This window comes from Leguminivora glycinivorella, chromosome 8, assembly GCF_023078275.1.
Source record: "Leguminivora glycinivorella isolate SPB_JAAS2020 chromosome 8, LegGlyc_1.1, whole genome shotgun sequence".
NCBI classification, from domain to species: Eukaryota; Metazoa; Arthropoda; class Insecta; order Lepidoptera; family Tortricidae; genus Leguminivora; species Leguminivora glycinivorella.
The window spans coordinates 11,014,632-11,040,495 of NC_062978.1; the positions used below are offsets into that span (position 1 = coordinate 11,014,632).

Sequence of the window (25,864 nt, forward strand, 5' to 3'; positions counted from 1 at the left end):
CGACTTACGACATGTCGCAAGGACGCTCCTGAACCGACCTCAATATGACAGGAAAAACGCGATGTAGGAAATGAGCGTTCAACGTACAGCGACATCTATCGGCAAATTGAGTAAAGTAATGCGCGCGAGCTAGTATGGAAGATGATTTTTATGGAATAATTGTTTATTGCGTAAACCGATTTTAACCATTTTGCCTCTATTTGAAAGCAGCTAATTTCATTGTTATTTTGTTAAAAATACAGGTACAATAAACACCCGCAAGGATGTTGAAATTGAAAATGTAAATCAGAACGGTTTTTTTATAAATAAAAAAAAAAGTTTTCAAGATACGTGTACGTTTTTATTTTTCCTGTAATATTCATTATAATGGCCATGTTTGGTGAAAATTTCATAAATTTATGTTAGTAAACTTCGGAGATAAGGGGGGAACGGTATTTTTTACATTTTCCTTCAAAAAACAGTTTTTTTTCATAACCAAAAAAATATAAAAAATAGTTTTGATATGTACAATTTGAGCTCTTTCTAACGATACCCCACTTGACCTAGTTACTTAAAATTTTCAGTTTACCCCCCTTTCATTTTGGCCATTTTCTATCATTTATATTAATTAATTAAAAAAAAAATACTTTCAACTTGTAGAGGTTCACAATGTTTATAACTATTCCAAATTTCATATCGATAGCATAAGTAGTTCTCGAGATATTTAACAATGTGACAGACGGACAGACAGACAGACAGAGTCGCACCATAAGGGTTCCTGTTGTACCTTTTTGGTACGGAACCCTAAAAATCGGGCCACGCTTAGTGTAGGGTTCCGTAGTTTTCCGTATTTTTCTCAAAAACTACTGAACCTATCAAGTTCAAAACAATTTTCCTAGAAAGTCTTTATAAAGTTCTACTTTTGTGATTTTTTCCATATTTTTTAAACATATGGTTCAAAAGTTAGAGGGGGGACGCACTTTTTTTCCCTTTAGGAGCGATTATTTCCCAAAATATTAATATTATCAAAAAACGATCTTAGTAAACCCTTATTCATTTTTAAATACCTATCCAACAATATATCACACGTTGGGGTTTCAATGAAAAATAATATCAGCCCCCACTTTACATGTAGGGGGGGTACCCCAATATAACATTTTTTTACATTTTTTATTTTTGCACTTTGTTGGCGTGATTGATATACATATTGGTACCAAATTTCAGCTTTCTAGTGCTAACGGTTACTGAGATTAACCGCGGACGGACGGACGGACGGACGGACAGACAGACATGGCGAAACTATAAGGGTTCCTAGTTGTGTGAAACACACCTAATTATTAAGTCCTAGCGTGTAAAAACTGCTTAAACAGAATTCGCCTCCTGCGTGTGGCAACATTGAACTCTCTCTCTGAACGCCGCTCTGTGGCATAACACACAAAAATGTAAGATCGTCATTATAAAATATTTTAATACAAAATTTAATTAAACATAAAGGTTTATTATTCCGAAACCTTTACATGGTGCCGAAATCCGAAAATACTTCAGTTTTATAATTCCACGGGCTACGCCGGCTACAGCTTTGGGACTACGTGCGCGTTGCGCACACGCCATCATGGCGACCGAAGCAATTAAAAAGCTCGTCGCGTCGAGGGCTCAGTGCAAGGCGTCGCTGACCAAACTAGAAAAATTCATTCAGCAGGATAGTCGTGTCTTCACTTCAGAGAACCTGCAGACAAGGAAGGCGTCACTCATCACAGCGTTTGAAAGGTACCAAGACATATGCGTGCAATTATCGGTCATGAGCACGGAGCACGCGATCGCAGAGGACGCCGAGGACGAAACAGAAGAGCGTTACTATAACATCTTGGCCGCCTTCGAAAGCGCAATTACCACAATTGATGGTAAACCGAGAGTGCATGCGCATGCATCAGAGGGTTCTTGGAAAACTGCACACCTGCCAAACCTAGACATACCTACATTTGATGGCCGTGATATATCGGCTTACAAGCCGTTTGTAGAGATGTTTGAGGCTGTAGTTCACAATGATGCGAGACTGTCCGCGGTGCAAAAGTTGTGTTTTTTGAAGAAATATCTGAAAGGAGAGCCACTTCACCTCATTGACACGCTGCCAATAGTAGGAGCTTCCTACCCAGCGGCTGTGGAGCTTCTAAAAAAGCGCTATGACAATGCAGCGCTTATTGTCAATGGACATGTGAACACGCTGTTGGACTTACCATCGCTACATCGAGGTACTGCGCTGCAGCTGCGAGACATGGTGGCGAAGGTTCGCCAGCACCTCACCGCGCTACAAAATCTGGAGCAACCTGTAACATCATGGGACAGCCTGCTCTCCTGCATCCTGCTAAGGAAATTGGATTCCTTCACTGTGAGACTCTACCACACGGAGAGGGACAACAGCGAGCAACACACTGTAAGTAGTTTACTTAACTTTTTGGAAAAAAGAGCAGCTGTGTTGGAAGCGAGCCCCTCCAGTAGTGAAAGTGCTAGTGTAAAAAGTAGGGTGTCGGTTCATACAGTGTCGGCTTCGCCTGCCCCGGCAGCTTCTGCGGTAACCATCACCACAGAAAAATGTATTGTATGTAGTGAACAACACAGGCTTTACAAATGTCCAAAATTTAATGCTATGACAGTCAGCAACAGAGTGGACCTTGTCAACAAAAACAATTTATGCAAGATATGCCTTGGGGCGCATTTAAAAAAATGTAGATACACTTTTAAATGTGCAGAATGTAATTCCAGGGCTCACAATACATTAATTCATGAAAGGTCCAAACCAAAAGTTGACGAGGAGACGGGCCAGAGCAAATCAGGTACTGTCAATTTACACATTAGTCAAAAAAATAATACAAGGGTGCTATTACCTACTGTCAAGGTATTAGTTTCAGATGCACACAACAATAAACGTCTTGTTAGGGCCCTCTTAGATTGTGCCGCACAGAACAGTTTTTGTACAGCGGAGCTAGCTAACAAGTTAGGCTTACCGCAATATGATGATCCACTCAACATTAACATGCTTATGGACAAGAGTGGTGAGGTTAACAAAGGCATCAAGCTGACCGTCCATTCCAGGGTTCAGGATTATAAGATTGATGTAGAATGCTCCATAGTATCCAAAATAACCTCACCGCAACCTCAGCAAGTCATAGATTTGAGCAAGCTCATTTTACCTAACGCTATTACCTTAGCTGATGATGAATTTAATATTCCAGGCGAAGTTCCCCTCCTTCTGGCTGCAGACATCTTCTGCAGAGTTATGCAAGACGGAAAGATTGAAGCAGGCCCTGAGGATCCAGTGCTGCTGAACACGCGTTTTGGGTACATCGTCTCGGGCAGAACAACTGTAAGTCCTTCATGCAATTATAATACAGTCGCTTTGCATACAGTGGTGAATCCTGATCTTGATTCTTGTGTAAAGCAATTTTGGGAAGCTGAGAAGGTCCCTGAAGTGTACCCTGAGAGCTTGCCCGAGCATCAATATAGCGAACAGGTTTTTCAGACACAACCTCATTAGTTGAGGATCGTTTTGAGGTTAGTTTCCCTTTAAAGGTTGATATTAGTGAAATAGATCCTTCCAATTCATTTGTGATTGCTTTGCAAAGGTTAAATAGCCTTCAAAAAAGATTTACAAGGGAACCCGAGTTTCATAACTTATACAAACAATTTATACAGGAATACCTTGATCTAGGTCACGCCAAAATAATTGACTTAAAGGACTGTGATCCTGCAGAGCAACCCATATTTTACCTGTCACATCATGGAATTCTCAGACCCGATAAAGCCACAAATAAGCTGCGGGCTGTCTTTGATGGTAGTTTCAAAACCAAGGAAGGCCATAGTCTCAATGACTACTTATGCAACGGGCCTGTAGTACAAAATTCACTGTTTGATAACATGATGCTTTTTCGTACATACAAATACACGGTGCAATGTGACATACGTCACATGTACCGAATGATAGCTATGCACCCTGAGCATAGGCGCCTACAAAACATTCTGTGGCGGGCCGATGACACTTTGCAGTGTTTACAATTACAAACCATAACATATGGATTAAAAAGCAGTGCCTACCTTGCCACTAAATGTCTTGTAGAGCTAGCAAAAAAATATAAAGCTCAATTTCCATTGGCCAGTGAAGCTATCATTAAGAACAGTTATGTTGATGATGTGCAGGGCGGCTCAGATACACTTCAGGGAGCTTTACAACTAAAAAGTGAACTTATTTCTCTCATGAGTAAAGGTAGCTTTCAATTACATAAATGGATTTCCAATAATACAGAAATATTGCAAGACATACCTCAGGAAAAAATTGGCCTTACCAAGCGAGACATTGATCAGGATAAATCAATTGTTAAGATCTTAGGACTATCTTATGATGCCCGAGAGGATGCATACAAAATGAGTGGCCGTGTACTCACCTCTCCTGAGGTTCCCACTAAGAGAAATGTACTTAGTTCTGTCAGCAGACTCTATGATCCAATGGGTTTTGTCGGACCTCTTACCGTCAAAGCAAAACTTATTTTACAACAGATTTGGCAATATGATTTAGAATGGGACTCTCCCCTGCCACCTGAATTGGTAAAAATCTGGCAAACATTCTATAATAATTTAATTAGCATGCCTAATATGACCATACCACGATACATAAACTTGTCTGAAGCCAGCAGCGTACAGCTCATAGGATATTGTGATGCATCTGTTGCAGCTTATGGCTGTTGTATATACATCAAGGCAGTAGTAAATGGCAAACCTTACATACATTTACTTTGTTCCAAGTCGAGAATAGCTCCACTTTCATCTAAATTGACAATTCCAAAGCTTGAGTTGAACGGGGCCCTCCTACTGGCCAAGTTGGTAAACCATGTAGCCGCTCTACTAAGTATATCAGATGTTCATTTGTTCAGTGACTCAAAAATTGTATTGGCCTGGCTCGACTCCTCTTCGCTTAAGGTACCAGCCTATATAGGCAACCGTGTAAAAGAAATAAATAAGCTGACAGACACAATGTCATGGAAATATACTCCTGGCCTCCTTAACCCTAGTGACATCTTATCACGAGGCGCAGATCCTCAAGAAATAATTAATTGCAGGCTGTGGCGTCATGGCCCAGACTATTTGACAGAAGGCAATGAGTACAATTTTCATGTGTCAGAAATAAGTCCACCTCTGTGTAGCATAGAACTTCCAAGCTCAGATGAGCACGTAGCATTAAGTGCCACTGTAAATGACAATGTTATTGATCCATTTTTTGAACGATTTTCAAGCCTTTTCAGAATGATCAGAGTAACTGTATACACATTGAGATTTATAAATAAATGTAAAGGAAAATCAGGTTCATCAAACCTAATTTCTGTAAAAGAGTATAGAGATGCCTTGACTTTAATAATAAAATGCGTGCAAAGGCACTACTTTCATAACGAACTTTCATGTATTGAGAAGGATAAAGCTATAACCTCCAATTTGAAATCACTCACCCCTTTCATTGACTCGGCAGGCCTTCTTCGCGTGGGTGGAAGGTTGGACAATGCCACACACTTAGATTTTTCAAAAAAACATAATATAATTTTGCCGAAGCACTGCCATGTAACTAAATTGATCATTACTCAAGAGCATTTAATGCTCAAACATGCAGGGTTAAAGCTTGTCCTTAGTGGCCTCTGTCAAAAATATTGTATCATCAATTCTATAAGAGAAGTAAAATCTGTAATAAATAAATGTATAACATGTTGTAGGATGAAGGCCACTGCTAGTCAGCAATTAATGGGATCTCTTCCCAAGGAGCGAATCACTCCAGCTCGGGTATTCGAAAACACAGGTCTTGATTATTGTGGACCTTTTGATATCAAACAATCAGCTCTTAGAAGCAGTGTAATAGGTAAAGGATATGTAGCCGTATTTGTTTGCTTCGCCTCCAAAGCTGTGCACTTAGAGGTAGTCACCGACATGACCACTGACACCTTCATAGCTGCATTAAAGCGTTTCATAGGTAGAAGAGGCTGTCCACAAAGCATATTCTGTGATAATGGCTCAACATTTCATGGCGCAAATAACAAATTAAAAGAGCTCCATGACTTACATAAAAAAGACTATTTTCAGAATGCGGTCAATGATTATGCAGTCCAGAAGGGCATACAGTTCCATTTCATTCCTAAATACAGTCCAAATCACGGGGGCCTCTGGGAGGCCGCCGTAAAATCTGCCAAATTTCATTTCAAAAGGATTGCTTCAAATAAAATATTTACATATGAGCAGTTTAATACAATAATTATAGAGATTGAAGCAATACTTAACTCGAGACCATTGACTCCGCTGTCTCATGACACCTCAGACTTTTCATATTTAACTCCGGGACACTTCTTGATTGGTACTGAATTAACATCTGTTCCTCAACCTGACTTGACAGCAGTCCCCAGTAATCGACTTAGATTTTGGAGGTGTTGCGAACAAATACGACAGCATTTTTGGAGTGTCTGGTCCAAGGAATACCTATCATCGCTAAACCAAAGAACTAAATGGCAAAAAACAGAACCTAATTTAAAGGTTGGCATGATGGTATTGCTACAGGTTCCAAACACTCCGCCCCTAACCTGGCCCTTAGGTAGGGTCAGCAAAGTGTTTTATGGTAATGATGGTAATGTAAGAGTTGTGGAGGTACAGACCTCAGATAAAAAATTGCATTCCCGTGCTGTGTCAAAAATTGTGGTCTTGCCAATAGAGGCATAGCCATATGTAATGTCAAATTGTAAGACAATTATGTAACGCTAATTAAATAATAAAAATGATTGTTATTTTAGTTATAGCACAAGCAGTGCACCCCTTCTTGTAATGAAAATAAGGGCTTTATATTTCTTTAGCTTATGGCTATAAACTTAATTATAAAGTCAACAGTTTAATAATGTTTCATTGTAACATGTGTATAATGTGATTTTGTTGTTGCTTGTATTTCATGTAGAGTTTTAAAAGAAAATTGCTAAGCATTATTGTCTGTTATAATTCATTATAGTAAGAGTTATTTCTGTTTCACATAATTGTTAGATACTAAAAATAGACTGATTTGTTGACAATAAGACTGATGTCTGACTCATTAAATAATTAAATTCATCATAGATGTAACTTGATCTCATAAGATACCTAAAGTTGTAGAACATAAGTGTTAGTTTCAATAGTATTATTATTCATATTCAACCCTTGCATTTAAAGTTGCACTGTTGTTAATTATTGCTTAATGCCTTGCTAGTGTCATGTTTCTCTTTCAAATCTCTGTTTAAATTTGTTTCGCCTACTTAATATTAGTAATCTGTTGGTCTCAAATAAGCATTTGTGCCCCGCCCCCCCAGTTTATGTGTGAAACACACCTAATTATTAAGTCCTAGCGTGTAAAAACTGCTTAAACAGAATTCGCCTCCTGCGTGTGGCAACATTGAACTCTCTCTCTGAACGCCGCTCTGTGGCATAACACACAAAAATGTAAGATCGTCATTATAAAATATTTTAATACAAAATTTAATTAAACATAAAGGTTTATTATTCCGAAACCTTTACACTAGTTGACTACGGAACCCTAAAAAGAGTGATATTTTAAACTTTATTATTAATAATCTCCTTAAGACATAAAAATCTCGATCCTTTCGCATCACAGCGCGACACCACTGATGCGTAAGATTAACAAAATCGTTTTAAGCGAGCATCGAATTAAATTGAAGTGATGAAGCGAACATTTCACCCTTTTAGAGGTCCTCTCAACACCTGCGTTGCCTGAATTATGTAAATATTTTTTTACTCCGTCCCTTGTGACCTAATCCCCTACCGTGAGCTTTCCACGATTTGAAATACTTACGATAACGTTATGGTATGGCCAAGTCATGGAAAATGTATGTAGGTAATTATTGTTTCTAGTAAGTAACCATTTGGTGGCAATGTTCACTTTCTCCATACAATTAATTTCATTGACATTTATGTTAAACTACAGCAGGGCAAATCTCGGCTGGGGGGCAAATTTAACTGGTCCATTTTTTCATGTTTTACAATGTTTGCATTATTAAATAGAGTGTCCACCGATTATATACGGTAGGCGTGTTCAGTGGATACATGTAGAACTCAACATCATAGCGTAATAATGGAAAGAATGGATCAGTTACAATTGTCCCTCAGTCGAGATTTGCCCCGCTGTACCTTATAGTGTAATGTTTTGTAGTGTAATAGCCTATAACGGTGGCTAAACCAGAGGGAACTGCTGGGCAAAGGCCTCTCCCCTAAACCTCCATGACTCCCGGCTTAGTGCCTGTTCCGGCCAGTTAGTAAAGAAGGTGTATCGGTCATCTTTCCACCTCCTTCTGGGCCTGCCGCGACCGCACTCTAATGTATCTTAAATCTTTAAAAACATATGGTAGGCGCTCGGTTTATATTTACGTCACTTTTAGCGGCCGTGGCCGTAAAGGAGGCTTTTTGGCGCTTCTCGAAACTCGGACGAGTTTGCGACATTAGAAGTTTTGTGTTTACTGGGGCGTTGAGTTATGGCCGGTCTTTTTATTAAGGTCTAGATGATTTGATCTTCAGGTAATATTAGTACAAAGATGATTTTCAAATGTAGCATAAATATCATTACTTACTTATTTTTTTTTATAATTCCACATTGATAATATGTTCGTTTCTAAGGATTAGCTAACTATTTTAATTACCTATATATTATTTGAACGACAATAGTTATTTGTTATACAAGGGGGCAAAGTTGTATTTTAACGCCGAGTGTGGAATTGAAAAACGAGCAAGTGAAAGGATTCTATAGTTGAACCACGAGCGAAGCGAGTGGTTCGAGAATAGAATCCTGAACTTGCGAGTTTTTCAACACACGAGAAGTAAAATACATTTGCACCCGAGTGTAACACAAAACTTTTCGCCTCACTATAGCGAGGAAACTACAATGCAAAAAAATGCGTTTATCACTGCTTCCAGTAGTTCCACAGGTGGTAAATCATCTTTTTTAGTAGATTCACCTACTTTTATCAATTTTAAAGCAGTTAATTTGATTATATTCAAGGTCAAATTACTTTACCCACTAGTGGATAAAATGCGTTTTTACCCGCTGGTATTAAAGGACAAAACACGTGTTTCCGAGCTAGTGAGGGGAAAAAACTATTTAGACATCCACAACAGTCTAATAGTCTCGTAAATGCTTGTTCCTACTTATAAAATGTTAAGGATATCGTATCCTCAACTTTTTATAGGTATCCTTAACAAATTATCTGAAACTTTACCAAACACACTACGTAGTTACTGTAAAACCTTTTACCTCGAGTCACAGACAGTGTGAACACCTGGAATAAACTTTAACGTCTACTTAAATTGATTTCTACGAGCGAGATGTATAGAATTAAGTTGAGCATTTCTTTTTTTTTTGCCACTTTTATGAAGTGTGATATTTTTGAAAAAAAAATATGCTATTTCTATTCAGAATTACTAGCCTTTTCAATCCTAGTAGTTAAAAAAATTGTCCCATACGATTTTTTTCTTATTTTGTTACCATTTTCCGTACATTTTGTATGGGGTAACCATCGATTTAAACTTCCACACGTCTAATATGTAGTTTAGATCGATGGGGGTAACAAAAGAGGAAAGTAACAAAAATGTATGGAAATTCTGGGACACTTTTTGTCTCCTAGTGCGATTGAAAGTACTCGTGATTCTGAGTACAATTGACCTAAGATTCCCTAAAACAATAAAAAAAAATTATTGGCAAAAAAAAAAGAAATGCTCAGTTACGTCGACACTGCCAGTACCTCATTAACTCATTATACGAGTATAGGTGCTATAGTTTGCTACCAAGGAGTTCAGAAATATAGGTACTTACTTACCTGTTGTTTTCAAGTACACATTGAATAAAAATAATACGCAAATGAAATTAAAACATTTATATTGAAAATATTAGTAGACAGAATTAAAAGCTCTAGGACAATTGACAGGAGGGCCCTTCGAGTACACTGCGTCTATTACTCCGGCTATATACTCGACGAGTGGTGTTGGAAGTACCTATAACACAGAGATGGGCCGAATATTTGGCAAATATTCGGCATTCGGCAATTTTTTTAATGATAAGATAAATGGGTACAGATGTAGCGCGAAAAGTGTTTCCTTTGTATTTTTCTGGAAACTTTCGTATTTGTCATGCTAGTTCAGTCAATGTCAGTGAGATTGACTGAAATAGTTCGTACGTTGCCGTAATCATTGAAACGTTTTTAACTCTAAGCCAGGATTTAAAAAATATGGCTCAACTGAATATTCGGTTCGGTAACAGCTGAACCGCATGTTCGGCCGAATATTCGTATACGGCCCATCTCTACTATAACATCTCTGCCTATTTACCTCGGTACTTCCCACGCTATTCGCCGAGTATGTAACTATAAAATATAGCATTGCTGCCATTGTTATGCTGGTTATAATGCCCATGCTTGTAGACCTCTAGAACCTGGCAGATCCTGTCAGCCACCGTAGTCCTGTGTCCTAGTTGTAGCATTCGCAAGTGTCACCGACGCACCGGCCATGCCAATAGCCGAGGACCAGACACACGGCCTGGCAGCCGCCGATGTTGCAAGTCATCAGACGAGCCATCGGGATGTACAGCTTCTCTGATAGCATAGCTGCCTGCGCCAAGTGTGCATCTGTCAACAAAAAGTAAAATGTGATACGACTGCTGCAAATCATTTTACAATACCGTATACCTGTTTGCCACCGACGTGGTATAAAAAAAAACAATAATCTGGCTTTGACTTAGAATAATCTATAGGACCTCCTGAAATTATGTATCCTGAAATTAGTTTACAAAATACATATACATATCCACATCGGACTGATTAAAACAGTACTTTTTCGAGATTTCCGTGAAGTAAAAGTTGTTCTTATCGATTCCTGGATTTCCAGATAAAGAGTTGTTATTCGTTTATTTCTAATCTCAATACCTATCTGTAGTGTTCTTTAAACATTTTGGTGTTGTAGGAATTATATACAATGTTGTTTATTAACAACAAGGATTATCTAGGATTTACATACTTCATACTAAGAATCGTAGATCGATTTCTTAGCACCACCTATTAAATACTATCATAACTACACTGATGATGCCTACAAATTAATTATTATTTTTTCGTAAGAAAAATATTGCATGTCATTAAAAATATATTTTATGTCATAGATCAAGTAAAAGTATCTACTTAGCGTGTCAAATGAACTCAATAAAATCCACTGAGTTGTCCGTCTTTAATCGCAGCTTGCAGCTTTCGTGCGTGAGATTTTGTAAGTTGAAGTCAACAAAAACATTAAAAATGCCTCGTTACGTGATATTTAATTACAACAACACAAAAATTATGAACACTTAGAGGCTTGAGACATATTTAAAAACAGAGGCAAGTAACAACTTCAGTACAAAATCTGACACGCTCGGCCGCCATACAAATATGTAGATGAACTTGTTTCTTCTATCTAAATCTAGTTCTGTGTTTTACATGTAGACGAAGTAATTTTGTAACAGGAATGGTACAGTAATCTGCAATAATGATATATGTTACTTTTCGACGAAGGCTGTAAAAATATGTGACACGATGTCAAGATCAATAATTAATACTGCTATGTGCTGTAAAGATGTGAGAGGTGAAGACGAATCATGGATACATTATATACTTCATTAAAATGAATGAAATCATATTTTATTTACATGTAGGCACCGCATTACCTACACGTAGGCTGAGCAATGAGGAAATTTAATGCCGATTCTTTTGATGAATATCAAGGAAAACATCTTTGTAATAACAAAATACCTCATATATTCAGCGACATAAAAAAATATATAGGTACCTACTTACTAATTTAAAAGTGTAAATATGATTTTTATAATATAGAATGCTTGCAGCTAAGATTATTATTTTTTTATTTATTTAACTTTTCCATAATATTCAACATCATTTTATTGTTATTAAAAAATGCTGCCTTATCGTATCTAATTATTAACCCCCGACGCAAAAACGACGGGATGTTATAAGTTTGACGTATCTGTCTGTCTGTGTCATCGTAGCTCACAAACGGATGAACCGATTTAGATTTAGTTTTTTCTTTGTTTGAGAGCCGAGTTAGTCGGGAGTGTTCTTAGCCATGTTTCATGAAACACGGTCTACTGTGTCGGAGTTTTTTTCAAAATTTTAATTTTGTGGTTATGTTATTAATTTTTTTAACCTTGACCTCTTTGAATGTAAAAATTTATAAATTCCAATTTACTTAGGTTTCAGTTTTACAGTAAGAAAACTTAATACTTACTTTCAATGTCATTTCTTTCCATTGCAGCAGAAATGCTATTGGGTGACATGAGGATCTTCGCCTGGGTGACCGCCACCACCACAATCATAAAAATTAAAAATTTCATTTTATTTTTAAATAAAAGGAACTTGTCACGGGACTTATTGGTTCAGAGACGAGTCGGGAACTGGTGCCAGGCGCAATCTATATGCGTTTTTATACAATTATTTAAGGTGAGTTCACACTGCACACTGTAATATTTAGTTAGCTTTTCTGACAACTTTTTGAACAATAAAATTAAAAATAACCTACCTACAAGGGATCTGAATTTTGGTAAAATACAAAAGTTTACTTATTAACGTTATTACCTTAAGGCTTCACATCTTACCCGTGAGTAAATTACTATACAGGATAGAAATAACCATTAGTACTAAATTTTCAAAACCGCTCTATTGCCGTAAAATCCAACGGCAATAAAATACTTGCTTTCTGCGATTACCTACCTGTAGGTATTACTGGCACTCTAAGTAACGTCGATATACTTTTGCTTATATAAGTAGATGAATTAGAGAAACATTTCAGATTATAACAGAAAGAATTAGGGAAAATAAGGCTTAGGTACATGTCTCATGGAAGTTTGTTCTTACTTTTATTGTAGGTAAGTTAAAAAATTGGTCAGTGTATTTGCAGCTTTATAAAATAGAGGGTTAGTCAGCATGTCAGCAAGAGTCAAGGAAGCATATTTAGATTTTAATAATACTATATCAACATGATATCAATTCAGGAGCATCGATTTCGCGTCGCAAGTGAGTAATCATTATGTAGCACTCACTACTTACGTGTGTGCTAACTAAAGACTGTATCGTTAAGTATGAAGACAACTTTGAGTAGCCGTATTTATTTGCTATTATATATTTTTTCTTATAACAAGACATGGGCTTAATAAGGCATATAATAAGGTACACATTTTGTCCTAGAAACTCGACGTAAAGCATATGGTTTAGACAGCATTGACTTAATCCTCCCGAGTACTAATTACGATTCCGGACAAATGCTACTAGAAAATTAACAAAGTGCGTACAAGACGATACGATTGCGAAAAAAATTGTACGGTGCGAACCTCAACGACACATGATCCACAAAGCAGAATATCTGGACATAGTCTAGCCACTGTTATTTAAAAAAAATAAAGTTCAGGATCTGTGTATGGCGGTGATTTAGAGAATGTGGCATGGTGCTTATTCTAACTCCGACTTTGATGTCGAATTTGATTATCATACACTGTTTATATCGATCTGGTTTAGGCACTGTTCAAACACCACGACTGTCAATTAGACTTTGGCTTATGGCTAATTTTTTTATCTGTTTCTCTCAACCTGCTCGCATCAAAAGTTTACGGCAATCCGGAACGTTGCTCAAAAATGCGTTTTTTTTAAATTATATAAATTCACCGCATTCATTCTGCAAGTACCCGATTGAAAAACCACGAAGAGGACTCTTAAAGAATGTACTTTGGCAGCATATTCACCTTTGTTTGTTGAAATCGTACAAAGAGTCATTGAAATATCCTCAAATTAAGCCAGATAGGGGTTGTCCGAAATTTATTTGCTAGACCTTAATGAAAGTACCATAAAGTCCCTAAAATAAAAAAAAAAATAGCAGACCTTCTTATATCAAATAGTGCTTACCAATACTAAGACTGCTAAGCACCTATACATGTTAGATTAATATTTTTAGAATTCGAATACGCCCTACAGGTTGTTTGAAAGTTAACCAACAGACGCGACTTCTTATCGATTCCTGGACTTCTAGATAAAGACTTGTTGTTCGTTTATTTCTAATCTTAATAATCTGTAGTGTTCTTTAAACATTTTGGTGTTATAGGAATTGTATACAATGTTGTTGATTAACACCAAGGATTATTTATACATCCTGTTTTTATTGAATTCCGTTAACTTTGAGGCAAGATTCATTACATCAAATACATACAATTAATTTCTCTAAGAAACTAGCGTCTTAACTCTTGCGGTTATCGGGTTATTAAAAAAAAATAAAGATTATTACTGAACTTACAGCATTTACCAATTCCTAATGATATTTGTTTTGACATGTGCCGTCAATCACTTGACACTAACTTGAATGTAGTTCTTAGTGTCAAGTGATTGACGGCACATGTCGTACTTACCGTACAAAAATTACTAATATTAATTAGCTCATATCACCTTGACACTGGCGAAATAGTCCCAATGGACTGAAGCCATTTAATTTTAAAAACTGAACTGAATGTAGTTCTTAAAGGTCTCTCACACTAATAAATACATTTATTATGTATGAAACCTATGATTTTTTTTCTGCGAATTTAACTAAAAGTGATATACAGGATGGTTAACGAGCCTAACGACGTGTCGAATTTAACGAAAAACAAAAAAATACGGTGTATAGGATTTACATACTTCATACTAAGAATCGTAGATCAATTTCTTAGCGCCACTTATTAAATACTATCATAACTACACTGATGATGCCTACATTTTTTTTTAATGTGTAGGTATTGTCAAAATGTGTGGACGTTGATATCATGATTTTAAAATAAAGAAATATGTCATTTGTTCTTATAAAAAATATTTGGGGAAAAGCCACTTCCGGGCTGCGAACAGCGCCATCTAGCTTTAAGCCTAAAAGGGCCATACATTTCCGGGGTACGATTTTTTTGTATGGACTTTGTCAGTCCAGTATTAAACTGTTCTTGGTTAACACTATTGCCAAATTATCATTTGTAACCCTTATTGCACGGACTGCCACGAATAAAATGTGTTCCTTTTATCACAATCCATATTTAGAACACAGACAGTGAGTCACTTAATACTGCGGTTGCGGGAATTCGAGAAGTGTCTTTTATTCTGTGTCTATTTTGTTATTTAAATGTTATACGTAATGATTCTAAGTATGGTAAAAAATTAGAGAAAAAATACACTTATTTGATATCCTTACGGAGCACACTTAAATCCTTTTAATCCTTTACCGCATGAATAAAAAATATTGCAAATTTTTTTGTATTTCATATCGGCCATAAATTGCCACGAAGCCAGCAGCAAAGGGTTAAGATTAAGTCAGATACAGTTTTGACAGTTTTCGTATGGTTTTAAGGTTGGAAACGTGCATGTAACATCTATTATTGTCAAGCTGGTCGCCTCCTTGTCTGCAACTGAAGTAGGTATTGAAAAAAATCACCACCAGTTTGATCATGATCAGACATCGGATTCCGTGGGGCGAAACTTCTTGACAGCTAGGTACTTCCTATATCGATAAACTCATTTATCGATACTAGTTCTAAATACTAGTGATCACACAAAGGTTTGCTTAGAAAATATTTTTTTATTAAAAGAGTATGCGCATGTGACACTGTTTGAGTTGCAGGCGTCCATAGGTTATGGTAACCGCTTTCCACCGCACCGGACCGTATGCTTGGTTGCCACCGACGTAGTATAAAAAAAACATTATATAATAAAATAAAAACTCAATTTTCTTCTTCTTTTTTGAAAACGTTTTTAAAAGTTTAGTCGTCACAATTTATTTCGACGCTATTTATTTTAGACGCTATGTATGAATTTCATACTGGTCTTCAGAACAATAGTTACAAAAAACACACACAATGTTGAGGGCGGTCACTAGTATATAGAACTAGTATCGATAAATGAGTTTATCGATATAGGAAGTCCCTAGCTGTCAAGAAGTTTCGCCCCACGGAATCCGATGTCTGATCATGACATACAAGTTACCTATAGGTACTATTAGAGTTAACAGGAGGAAGTTAGTCAGCGATTCGTAGCTATGCCATAAGATCACACATAAAATCGTGCACCAAACTAACTGTTTCTGTTTATCCCGATGGTTGACTGGTAGAGAATACCTCAACGCGTTAAGTCCGCCATTTGTACTCTTTTTTTTGTAAATTTGTGCGATAAAGTTTAAATAAATAAATAAATAAACCAAGGATACTGATAAAATATTCAAAGTATACCTAAGTAGGGATGTACCGAGTGTACCGACACTACAGGCAATATTTACTGAATTCCGTTAACTTAAGCATATAGTTAGTTTATAGGAAACAGAATGGCATAGTTAGTTTTCTTAAATTCGTATTTTTTCAAAAAAAAACATACACCTGCGATAGATGTTACTTTAATTGCTAAAGAAACGGGCTTTACAATTAACTCACACTAAGTGTCAAAACTATGACATGTAAATCGCATATCGAACACACAAAACCCGTTTCTTAACAGCATTTGATGTAACTATCGCAGTGTATGGTGTTTTTCAGAAAAAAAGTGACAAATTAAAAAAACGAACTATGCCACCATGCTTTTCTGTTTACTATAATAGACCGGGACTACATGCCGAAATTGCCGAAGTTAATGGAATTCAATAAAAACACGGTGTATATAAACTTCTTTTTCTGATAATATTAGGAATTAAGTGTGGCATTTTCTAGCAAAACGCTCTCACTTGCATTGAGGATGTTTTGACCGGTTATCTCGTCCATATCGTAACCGACAAAGTGGGACGTTTAACTAGAAAGAAAGAAAGAAAGAAAGAAAGAAATATTTATTAGCGCAAAGGTAAGTACATAGTAAGGACGATCAATATTTACAACACAACAGTTAATTGAGCTAATAGGTCCTCACTCAGCTTGATGTCCCGATGTGAGTCCTAGGACACACAACGTGACGCTGATTTTCAGTGAGGCCTGCTAAAACTAAAACTACAACTAAAACTAAATCTAAAGCTAGACAACACTAACATCCAAGATAACATAGCTAAATCTTTTTGTAATAAATAACTAAGTATTGGTACTTTATATAAATAATGGCAAACTTAACTTTATATATGTAGAACGTACTCTGTGTATTATTTTGTGTGTGTAGGATATTAGATTTAGGGCAATTAATTAAAAGACACATGGCGATTTATAAGAGTTGAAATATATTATCGCAATATAGTAAGGCAAGGTGTGCTCCTATGAATAGCTACCAAGAGACTGAAGTACAAACGAAGTCCTTAAGATTAGGAACTATGGGCTGTTGTTTTTTATTCAATAGTTTACATGTATGAGAGAGAAAGTATAACAATATACTTGTTAGAATAAGATAGATTTAGTTTTGTTAATTCCAACACGCCCCCTCAAAAGTAAATCTATGATGAAAATCATTATCGTAAACTAGAACTTTCCTTTGCTAATCCGCGAATAGATAACGTGCAAGTCAATCAGTGCTAACCTGTTATAATTACTTGCGTATTTTTTACATGCAATTAATTTTCCCACCCTCCCACCGCAAAAATAAAAATAAATACGCAAATAAATATAACAACCCACCACCAAAAATACAAAACTCGACACGTGTTTCGCCTCTCTACGAGGCATCCTCAGGAGCTGATGTTGACGGTCCGAAGTCCCGCAACTGACTGATCGTCCCCAGAATGGTCGGCCATATTTATACTTTGTCCACCCCCCTACCAAGCAAGTTAGATGGAAAAATTCGTAATAACGGCGATGACGCAACATTCAACTGCTCATTAAGGATTAACCCCCTATTGTTGTACCTAATTATCTCCAACTGTTCCAGAACCCCCAAACGTAGCCCTTTCTCACATACATGTAAAACATCAAAAGAATGATTCTCTGATACAGTATGGTCACTCTCTATCAAATGCTTTGCAAAATTGGATCTCTCTGGATGGTTGTGCCTGTATGATGCCATATGCTCCTTATACCTAGTAGTGAAATTGCGGCCCGTTTGGCCCACGTACACTTTGTTACAAACATCGCAGCTCAACTTATAAACCCCAGATTTTTTCCCTTTCTCGATCCTATCTTTGCCGTTACAAAGCATGGAGTGCAAAGTGTTATTCGTCCTAAAGGCCACAGGAATGCCGTTTGACTTCAAAATCTTATAAATGTCCTCTATATATATTAATGTCCTCTATTTATATTTATTTGCGTATTTATTTTTATTTTTGCGGTGGGAGGGTGGGAAAATTAATTGCATGTAAAAAATACGCAAGTAATTATAACAGGTTAGCACTGATTGACTTGCACGTTATCTATTCGCGGATTAGCAAAGGAAAGTTCTAGTTTACGATTAACATGGATTTCCGCAAAGTAACGCCTGATTCCATCGAAAATCATTATACAAAACAATAACAGCATCACCCGCCTTTTTCTGGGAAACATTATGGCCAACATTTGTTCAAAGGTAAGGGAAACCCAGTAAAACCTTACCAGCCATGTTATTAACTTATTTCTAAAATACAATCCAATTTATTTGACATTTCCTATCTATATGGTACCATATTTTACAATCATATTCAACACATATGCATATGTAGTTCAACACACCAGAATCGATTGATCAGATCGATTCAAGTTAATTATAAGTCAACACATAGTCGTACAAATACAAAACATTTATAACCACATAAAAACACACATAAATATAAATTACACCGACATAACCTTTAAGTCTTAATATTAACGCTGACATTTTATACGCTTACATTTATGTCAACAGGTATATGACATGTATTCATATTGTAATGTTTCATAGGTATAACATTCATACAAACTGTACGTCATGAACAAATTGAAAGTACAAATTCAGTTGTTCTAAGGTGAGTTGGAAGAGAGCTCGCCTTTGTACATAACCATTAAAATTATTTACTGTACTTCACATAAGACGGACCGTATACCTGTTCGCCACCGACGTGGTATAAAAAAATGTTCTGTACAATAGTTCTACTACTACTACTACTACTACTACTACTACACAGTTTCTTATATTTAACTGTACCTCATGAAACATATTACTTTCACAATAAATCAATCATACATTTATCATTACATAATGATCAAGTATTAGTTAAATACGTATCAATTATAATTCGTAGTTTCAGCTTACACTATTTTCAATTGATTATAGGTATATAAACCACAATCTGTATATTATTTTCATAACCATTCAGTAAAATTCTACTGGAATACATAATAATATTAAGGTTCACTTTTCTATACATTTCTCATATACCATTATCTCTGACAGGTTCATAGATATATTTTAGAACTAACCTGTCGGTGCTTGTAGGTACATGCACATTGTATTAATGACCACCAATTATATAATAGAATTAGAAACAATCTTTTTGATCCTTTATCAATGAACTTAAAAGTTCAGCTTTATCAATGTCACTTTGCTGTTTGACAATTACCGAAAACCACTTCATAGAAGTTTGTCACCCCTATAGAATGTCCACTGTTCGGCTCACTTATGATTTCCTTATCCGTGAGAATCAACTTGACACTCTTTAGCATAACGAAACGTATCGCCTTGTTTACGTTAGCTTAATTTGGCTAAGAACACCCCACACTTCATTTCTACAAAGTCCTTTGTTCTTCAATTGGAATTCTTTGCATTATTTTACTTCACATTCCAAATGCAAAGATTTGTTTAGCTAAGTATAGTTATTTAAAATGCTACAGCAATACGAGTATTGCTTTATTTTACTTATTATTGTGTGTTGTTATTTATGATTAATAATTTTTAATGTATCTACATCATTTAAAATGAAATTTATTTAATATATCACTGTCTGTACCTACTAGACAATGGTTAAAATAGAATTAGGTTTTTATATTTATTTATAACCAAATGTTAGGTATTAGTTGTCTTCTGAGAGGAGGTCATATTTAGCTAACCAAATAAAATAAAATTGAAAGACTTATTTTCGACGACTCTTTCATTTGCAATTTTCGAGTATAAAATTTGTAGGTAAGTATCTTTCAATCATCATAATAAGAAAAACATCATTTTCAATTTCAATGAGTATTAGACAGAGTTGTAAATCTTTAAGATAAATAATATTATGTATTGTTGCCTAGTTGGACTAATAAAAAAAATAAGAGAGCGGCTACAAGAATTATATACCTGCGTCTGTAATAAAACAATGCAACATTATTTTATTTTCTTACAATCTTTGTGTGAATGACTAGATATTAAAAGAAAATTAGAGTTATGATTTTTATCAACAAAGATACCGATTTATACAATTTAGGTCTAGGTACTCGTATAATATTATGTGTTCTGAAAATCTTTTTGCTTTGGAAACAAATAACTTTAACTAGTAATGTAACTGCACATGTATTTCACAAAGAAATATAATTTGTTTATACAACTACATGTACTACAACGAATAATGTACTTATTATTTTTGCTCTAAACTGTTTTGTTTTTATTAAATAGGTATTTAAGTTTCGTTGGTCTATCTCCTCTCAAACACCTATAATTATAAATATTTTAATTAAAAACGGGGCTTGAATATTTTATCTCAAATCTTGCATAAAAGCAGTCGGTCAAACAAACATTCCGGATCGTTTCCGATGCGACGCAAAGGTACCATCACACTGGCTGCGTTTCCACGCTGAACCACGATGGACAAATACAAACACACACAAGTGTTTAACCATAAAACAAAAAAAAAATCCTGAAGACATTCAAATTTCCATTGCCCTCAAACTCGTGTGGCCCAAAATCAGACTTCTCGGAAAAATCCCGAATGTCAGTTACATTTTCATTTCCATCAAGCTCATGTGGCACAAAATCAGACTTTTCGGAAAACTCCCGAATGTCAGTTACATTTTAATTTCCCTCAAACTCATGTGGCTCAAAATCAGACTTTTCGGATTACTCCCGAATGTCATTTACTTTTCATTTCCCTCAAGCTCATATGGCCGATAAATCAGACTTTTCAGAAAAACTGAATGTCCATGTTGAAATTTCCAACTCCCTCAAGCTCATATGGCCGATTAATCAGACTTTTCAGAAAAAACTGAATGCCCATATTGAAATCTCCAATTCCCTCAAGCTCATACGGCCGATTAATCAGACTTTTCAGAAAAACTGAATGTCCACATTGAAATTTCCAATTCCCTCAAGCTCATATGGCCGATTAATCAGACTTTTCAGAAAAACTGAATGTCCATATTGAAATCTCCAATTCCCTCAAGCTCATACGGCCGATTAATCAGACTTTTCAGAAAAACTGAATGTCCACATTGAAATTTCCAATTCCCTCAAGCTCAGATGGCCGATAAATCAGACTTTTCAGAAAAACTCTGAATGTCCATTTTGGAATTTCCTCCTAGCTCACATGGTCGATAATCAGACTTTTCAGAAAAACTCTGAATGTCATTTTGGAATTTCCTCCTAGCTCACATGCAATTTTATTATGTGGCCAAATTTCTCATGAGTCATGACATACTGCACTATAATTTTTCTCACACCTTTGTCATATGGCTCAAAACATAACTAAATTATGTTTATAAACACAGAACCAAATACCTCGAGGATTTTTATATGACCACAAAGATGTATTACAATTATTATACCAGTGCCAATCTAATTATTCATGAAGTAACACAACATTAAAGTGTTATTTCGTTCTTAGATCATCAACAATCATATGTATAGGTATATATAATGCTATTTAAGACAACATCACTGTCAAATAATATACTTTTTAAAATATATAAATATACATACATACATACAATCACGCCTGTATCCCATAAAGGGGTAGGCAGAGCACATGAAACTGTAAATGTATATGTGCCACTTTAAATACGTATCTCATCATTCGCAGACACATACTTTCTTTAGACAATCTGACAAATATAAAAAAAAAAACTGAGCTCCTTTAGCAATAAAACAAAAAACTAATTTATGAGCTTTCAAGAATCTTTCGGGCGCACCAGTGGGCCAATTTAACAAAAACATGTGTTTTGTTTTGCCCTTACAAGTCAAATGAAGCGTCACTATTCACAACACGTCAAAAATGGAACTTCAACAGTAACAAATTTCAACGGAAATAAAATATTTGACGTGCGTATTTTAACTCCACTGTTGTACTTAATGCTTGTGTATTTAAATTTTATAGCATTAGATGTTTCGTACTTGTGTAGTGACCCAAAAATAAAGTACAAATACTAATTAATGGCTACTTTCTGTTCAAAAGTTACAATTCTATAATATTAATTGTATTGTTAATTAAAGTGACGACAAGTATTCCAAAACATGACTCAGGGAATGTAAAACAATAATAAATATAATTATACCATACGTACCACACCTTACACTTACTAATGTGTAAGTCAATGCCATGATACCATCATTGGATATTACGCTAACAAGTGTCAGCATAGGAAGGTGCTGTAAATTCAGATTTGCTGATTACTTCGACTGTCAGGAAACATGTGATAGACGTAGCCCACGTAGCACTCACGTCGATCAATTATATTACAGTTGTCTCTCGTCGTTACCATTTTAGCGCATTAACTTTGAGCGCTGCGCTGCATAGTTAACTCTCTTTCCTGGTCACAAAAATATTCCTTACTCCTTCTCAGATAATGAAACAACTTTCATGTCGTTGTAGTTACTAAGTATATCAAATTGCTCGTACTCTGATAATATGCCCCTTTTTATGAGATAAGAGGCAAACGAGCGGACGGATCAGTAAGCAGTCACTGATGTTAAGCAATTAATATCACAGACAGATATATCCGTAATATCACAAATGTTGTAAATGCGTTGCTGGCAGTGAAAAGAGGAGTACGCGTTATTACTGAAGGTCCGAAGCTTTGGTCCTTAAATACGGCAAACGTCAGTTGAGTCAGAATGTATTATGTTTCATTTAACAATAGGTATCATATTGCATCCGTTTTTGTCAGTTCGCACACGTTCGTTGAAAACTTGAAGATGTAGGTACAGTTATCCCACCTCTTCAAATACTGTTATTTACATAAAAACCAGCAACAAAAAAAATCATTTTTCTTTTTCTAATTTGCTTCTCGTATGTAGGACTGTAGATAGGTATGTTTTTTCAAATTGTAAATCAAATACTAAACAATGGCTGCCTTAGCTTTCTTGACTTTCAAATCCACCATTAAACGTATATAGATTTTGTCCATTAGGTAACTATTGAACTTGTAAGTTCCGCTTAACTTTTCTTATCATCAATTCACCACTGAAGGGTTAATGTTCCATTTAATATTTAAATGTTCACAATCACATAAATTTCACTTCCATTGTTCACAAACAAATCTCACAACATTATTTACAAAAACCTAATTAAATGTGTCTGGGCCCATAACCTATTAGATTTAGGGCAATTAATTAAAAGACACATGGCGATTTATAAGAGTTGAAATATATTATCGCAATATAGTAAGGCAAGGTGTGCTCCTATGAATAGCTACCAAGAGACTGAAGTACAAACGAAGTCCTTAAGATTAGGAACTATGGGCTGTTGTTTTTTATTCAATAGTTTACATGTATGAGAGAGAAAGTATAACAATATACTTGTTAGAATAAGATAGATTTAGTTTTGTTAATTCCAACATAGGAGTGTGTGTGTATGACGTGTGTGTGCGTTGGCACGGTTGCCTAAGTGCTACGCTTTTTGTTTATCCAGCAGAAAAATTTTAAGTTTGGCTTTGAAAGAGACGACCGACAACTAAACCTAAACCTTTAATAGTTATTTGTTATACAAGGGGGCAAAGTTGTATTTTAACGTCGAGTGTGGAATTGAAAAACGAGCAAGTGAAAGGATTCTATAGTTGAACCACGAGCGAAGCGAGTGGTTCGAGAATAGAATCCTGAACTTGCGAGTTTTTAACACACGAGAAGTAAAATACATTTGCACCCGAGTGTAACACAAAACTTTTCCCCTCACTTTAGCGAGGAAACTATACAACGCAAAAAATGCGTTTATCACTGCTTCCAGTAGTTCCACAGGTGGTAAATCATCTTTAAAACTAGATTCACCTACTTTTATCAATTTTAAAGCAGTTAATTTGACTTTATTCAAGGTCAAATTACTTTACCCACTAGTGGATAAAATGCGTTTTTACCCGCTGGTATTAAAGGACAAAACACGTGTTTCCGAGCTAGTGAGGGGAAAAAAAATAACTATAAATTTTGTCTCTCTGTAAAACGCACAATTGTCAACTATTTGTTTGATTAGAAACATATAATTTACAAATACTTTAATGTTATAATTTTGTTAAATATATCAAGTGAATAATAAATATAAACAAAACAGTGAGAGAAAAACATACAATATTTTATTTAATCATTCTAACACCATATCTAATACATTTAGGTAATAAATAAAATATTCAGTCTTTAATAGAAATAAGACTAATTATTAGATTAAACGAACTTACCTTAAGTGAAGTTCTATCTTAATAACATGATTCTCTCTCCCTGTTAACTTAACCATTGTATAACCTTTATTGTATCCAACATTTATCACAATTTTCAAAGCTTTTAAAAAAGAAGCTCGAACAGCTCCAGTTGTCTAGTCTATGGCATCCGGTACGACAAGTCATTTCGTTTAAAGTATATTTCAGTAGATTATTAGAGCAACCCTGTAAATGGGAAAAGTATATTAGCATATATACACAAGGGAAGGGATGGGACTCTCTTAACAGGGAGAGAGAATCATGTTATTAAGATAGAACTTCACTTAAGGTAAGTTCGTTTAATCTAATAATAACATTTATCTCTCTCCCTGTTAACTTAACCATTGTAGATGTTCAAAGATAGGGTTGCGAGTACATAATCATACAATCTGATTAAGAAATAAAGCTGTTTATTAAATCAGTAACATTTAAGATAACAATGTAATTATAATCAACATGACATTCAGTCTGATATCAAGTTACATATCGTACTACAAAACTGGTCAGGTTCTGAAGAAATTGGTCTGTTATAATGCTTAGCAAAGCAAATAGAGTTTTCTGACCAACCAGCTGTTTTTTGGATAATATCTATGGATATACCAGATCTGCTTGCAGCTGATGTGCTGGCGTGTCTAGTGCTATGGGCTGTAAAGATGTTAACGTCTATGCCTGCCTCCTTAAGTACATTTTTTATCCAGCGACTTATAGTCTGGGTAGAAACAGCATGGTGAGGTTTTTTATGCGTAATTAAAAGACTGTTAGTATCTCTAATAGACTGTGTTCTTTTGATATAAGAATTTAAAGTAGTGACTGGGCAGACTTCAATCTTATTACTGAATATTTTTAAATTTAATAATGGTTGTTTACTGTTTTTTCCTGAAGTTTTAATTAAATCTGGTATAAAAATTTGAACTCCCTCATGAGTAAATTGAATATTATTAATCTTAATTAAGGATAATGTTTGGACTCTGTGTCCTGTCGTTAAGGCAAGTAACATCACCACTTTATGGGTAAGCTGTTCCAAGCTTAATAACTTCGTTAGGGTACAAACCTTTTAAATAATTGAGGACAATGCTAGGGTCCCATGTTATATTATATTTTGGAGTAGGAGGTTTTAATCGAAATACTCCTTTAACAAACCGTTTTATCCTATCATCATTTCCTATTCTAGGTCCAATAAGAAGAGATAGAGCGGATCTAGTACTATTAATTGTGCCATAAGAGGCTCCATTTTCAAAACGCTCTGTTAAAAACTTAAGTACGAATGGTATAGACGCCTGATAAACATCAATCTTA

The 25,864-nt window shown here is 35.5% G+C and overlaps 2 protein-coding genes across 3 annotated transcripts; one reads left to right on the forward strand and one right to left on the reverse strand.

Annotated features, from left to right (window-relative positions):
- Positions 1-3,664: 3,664 nt before the first annotated feature.
- Positions 3,665-7,174, forward strand: LOC125228970. 2 transcript variants are annotated; one of them, XM_048133715.1, is made up of 2 exons: positions 3,665-5,746; positions 6,601-7,174. In XM_048133715.1, exons 1-2 carry the CDS (start codon positions 3,892-3,894, stop codon positions 6,621-6,623), a joined length of 1,878 nt encoding a protein of 625 aa, XP_047989672.1. In that variant the 5' UTR covers positions 3,665-3,891; the 3' UTR covers positions 6,624-7,174. The 2 variants fall into 2 exon arrangements, with proteins under 2 accessions (XP_047989672.1, XP_047989671.1); XM_048133714.1 differs by having other exon boundaries at positions 3,665-5,538; positions 6,328-7,174.
- A 2,716-nt stretch (positions 7,175-9,890) lies between these two features.
- LOC125228759 lies at positions 9,891-12,474 on the reverse strand. Its single transcript, XM_048133431.1, has 2 exons — positions 12,298-12,474; positions 9,891-10,652 (listed from the first exon to the last, which is right to left on the reverse strand). The coding sequence occupies exons 1-2, from the start codon at positions 12,401-12,403 to the stop codon at positions 10,495-10,497; spliced, it is 264 nt and encodes an 87-aa protein (XP_047989388.1). The 5' UTR covers positions 12,404-12,474; the 3' UTR covers positions 9,891-10,494.
- Positions 12,475-25,864: the final 13,390 nt, after the last annotated feature.

Excerpts from the sequence above, each read along its gene's own strand:
- LOC125228759 (XM_048133431.1), bottom strand. The coding sequence starts at position 12,403 with ATGAAATTTTTAATTTTTATGATTGTGGTGGTGGCGGTCACCCAGGCG. Across the intron at positions 10,653-12,297 it reads GGAAAGAAATGACATTGAAA|ATGCACACTTGGCGCAGGCA; the intron begins GTAAGTATTAAG and ends TTTTGTTGACAG.
- LOC125228970 (XM_048133714.1), top strand. The coding sequence starts at position 3,892 with ATGATGCTTTTTCGTACATACAAATACACGGTGCAATGTGACATACGT. Across the intron at positions 5,539-6,327 it reads ACAATGCCACACACTTAGAT|TTTTCATATTTAACTCCGGG; the intron begins TTTTCAAAAAAA and ends GACACCTCAGAC.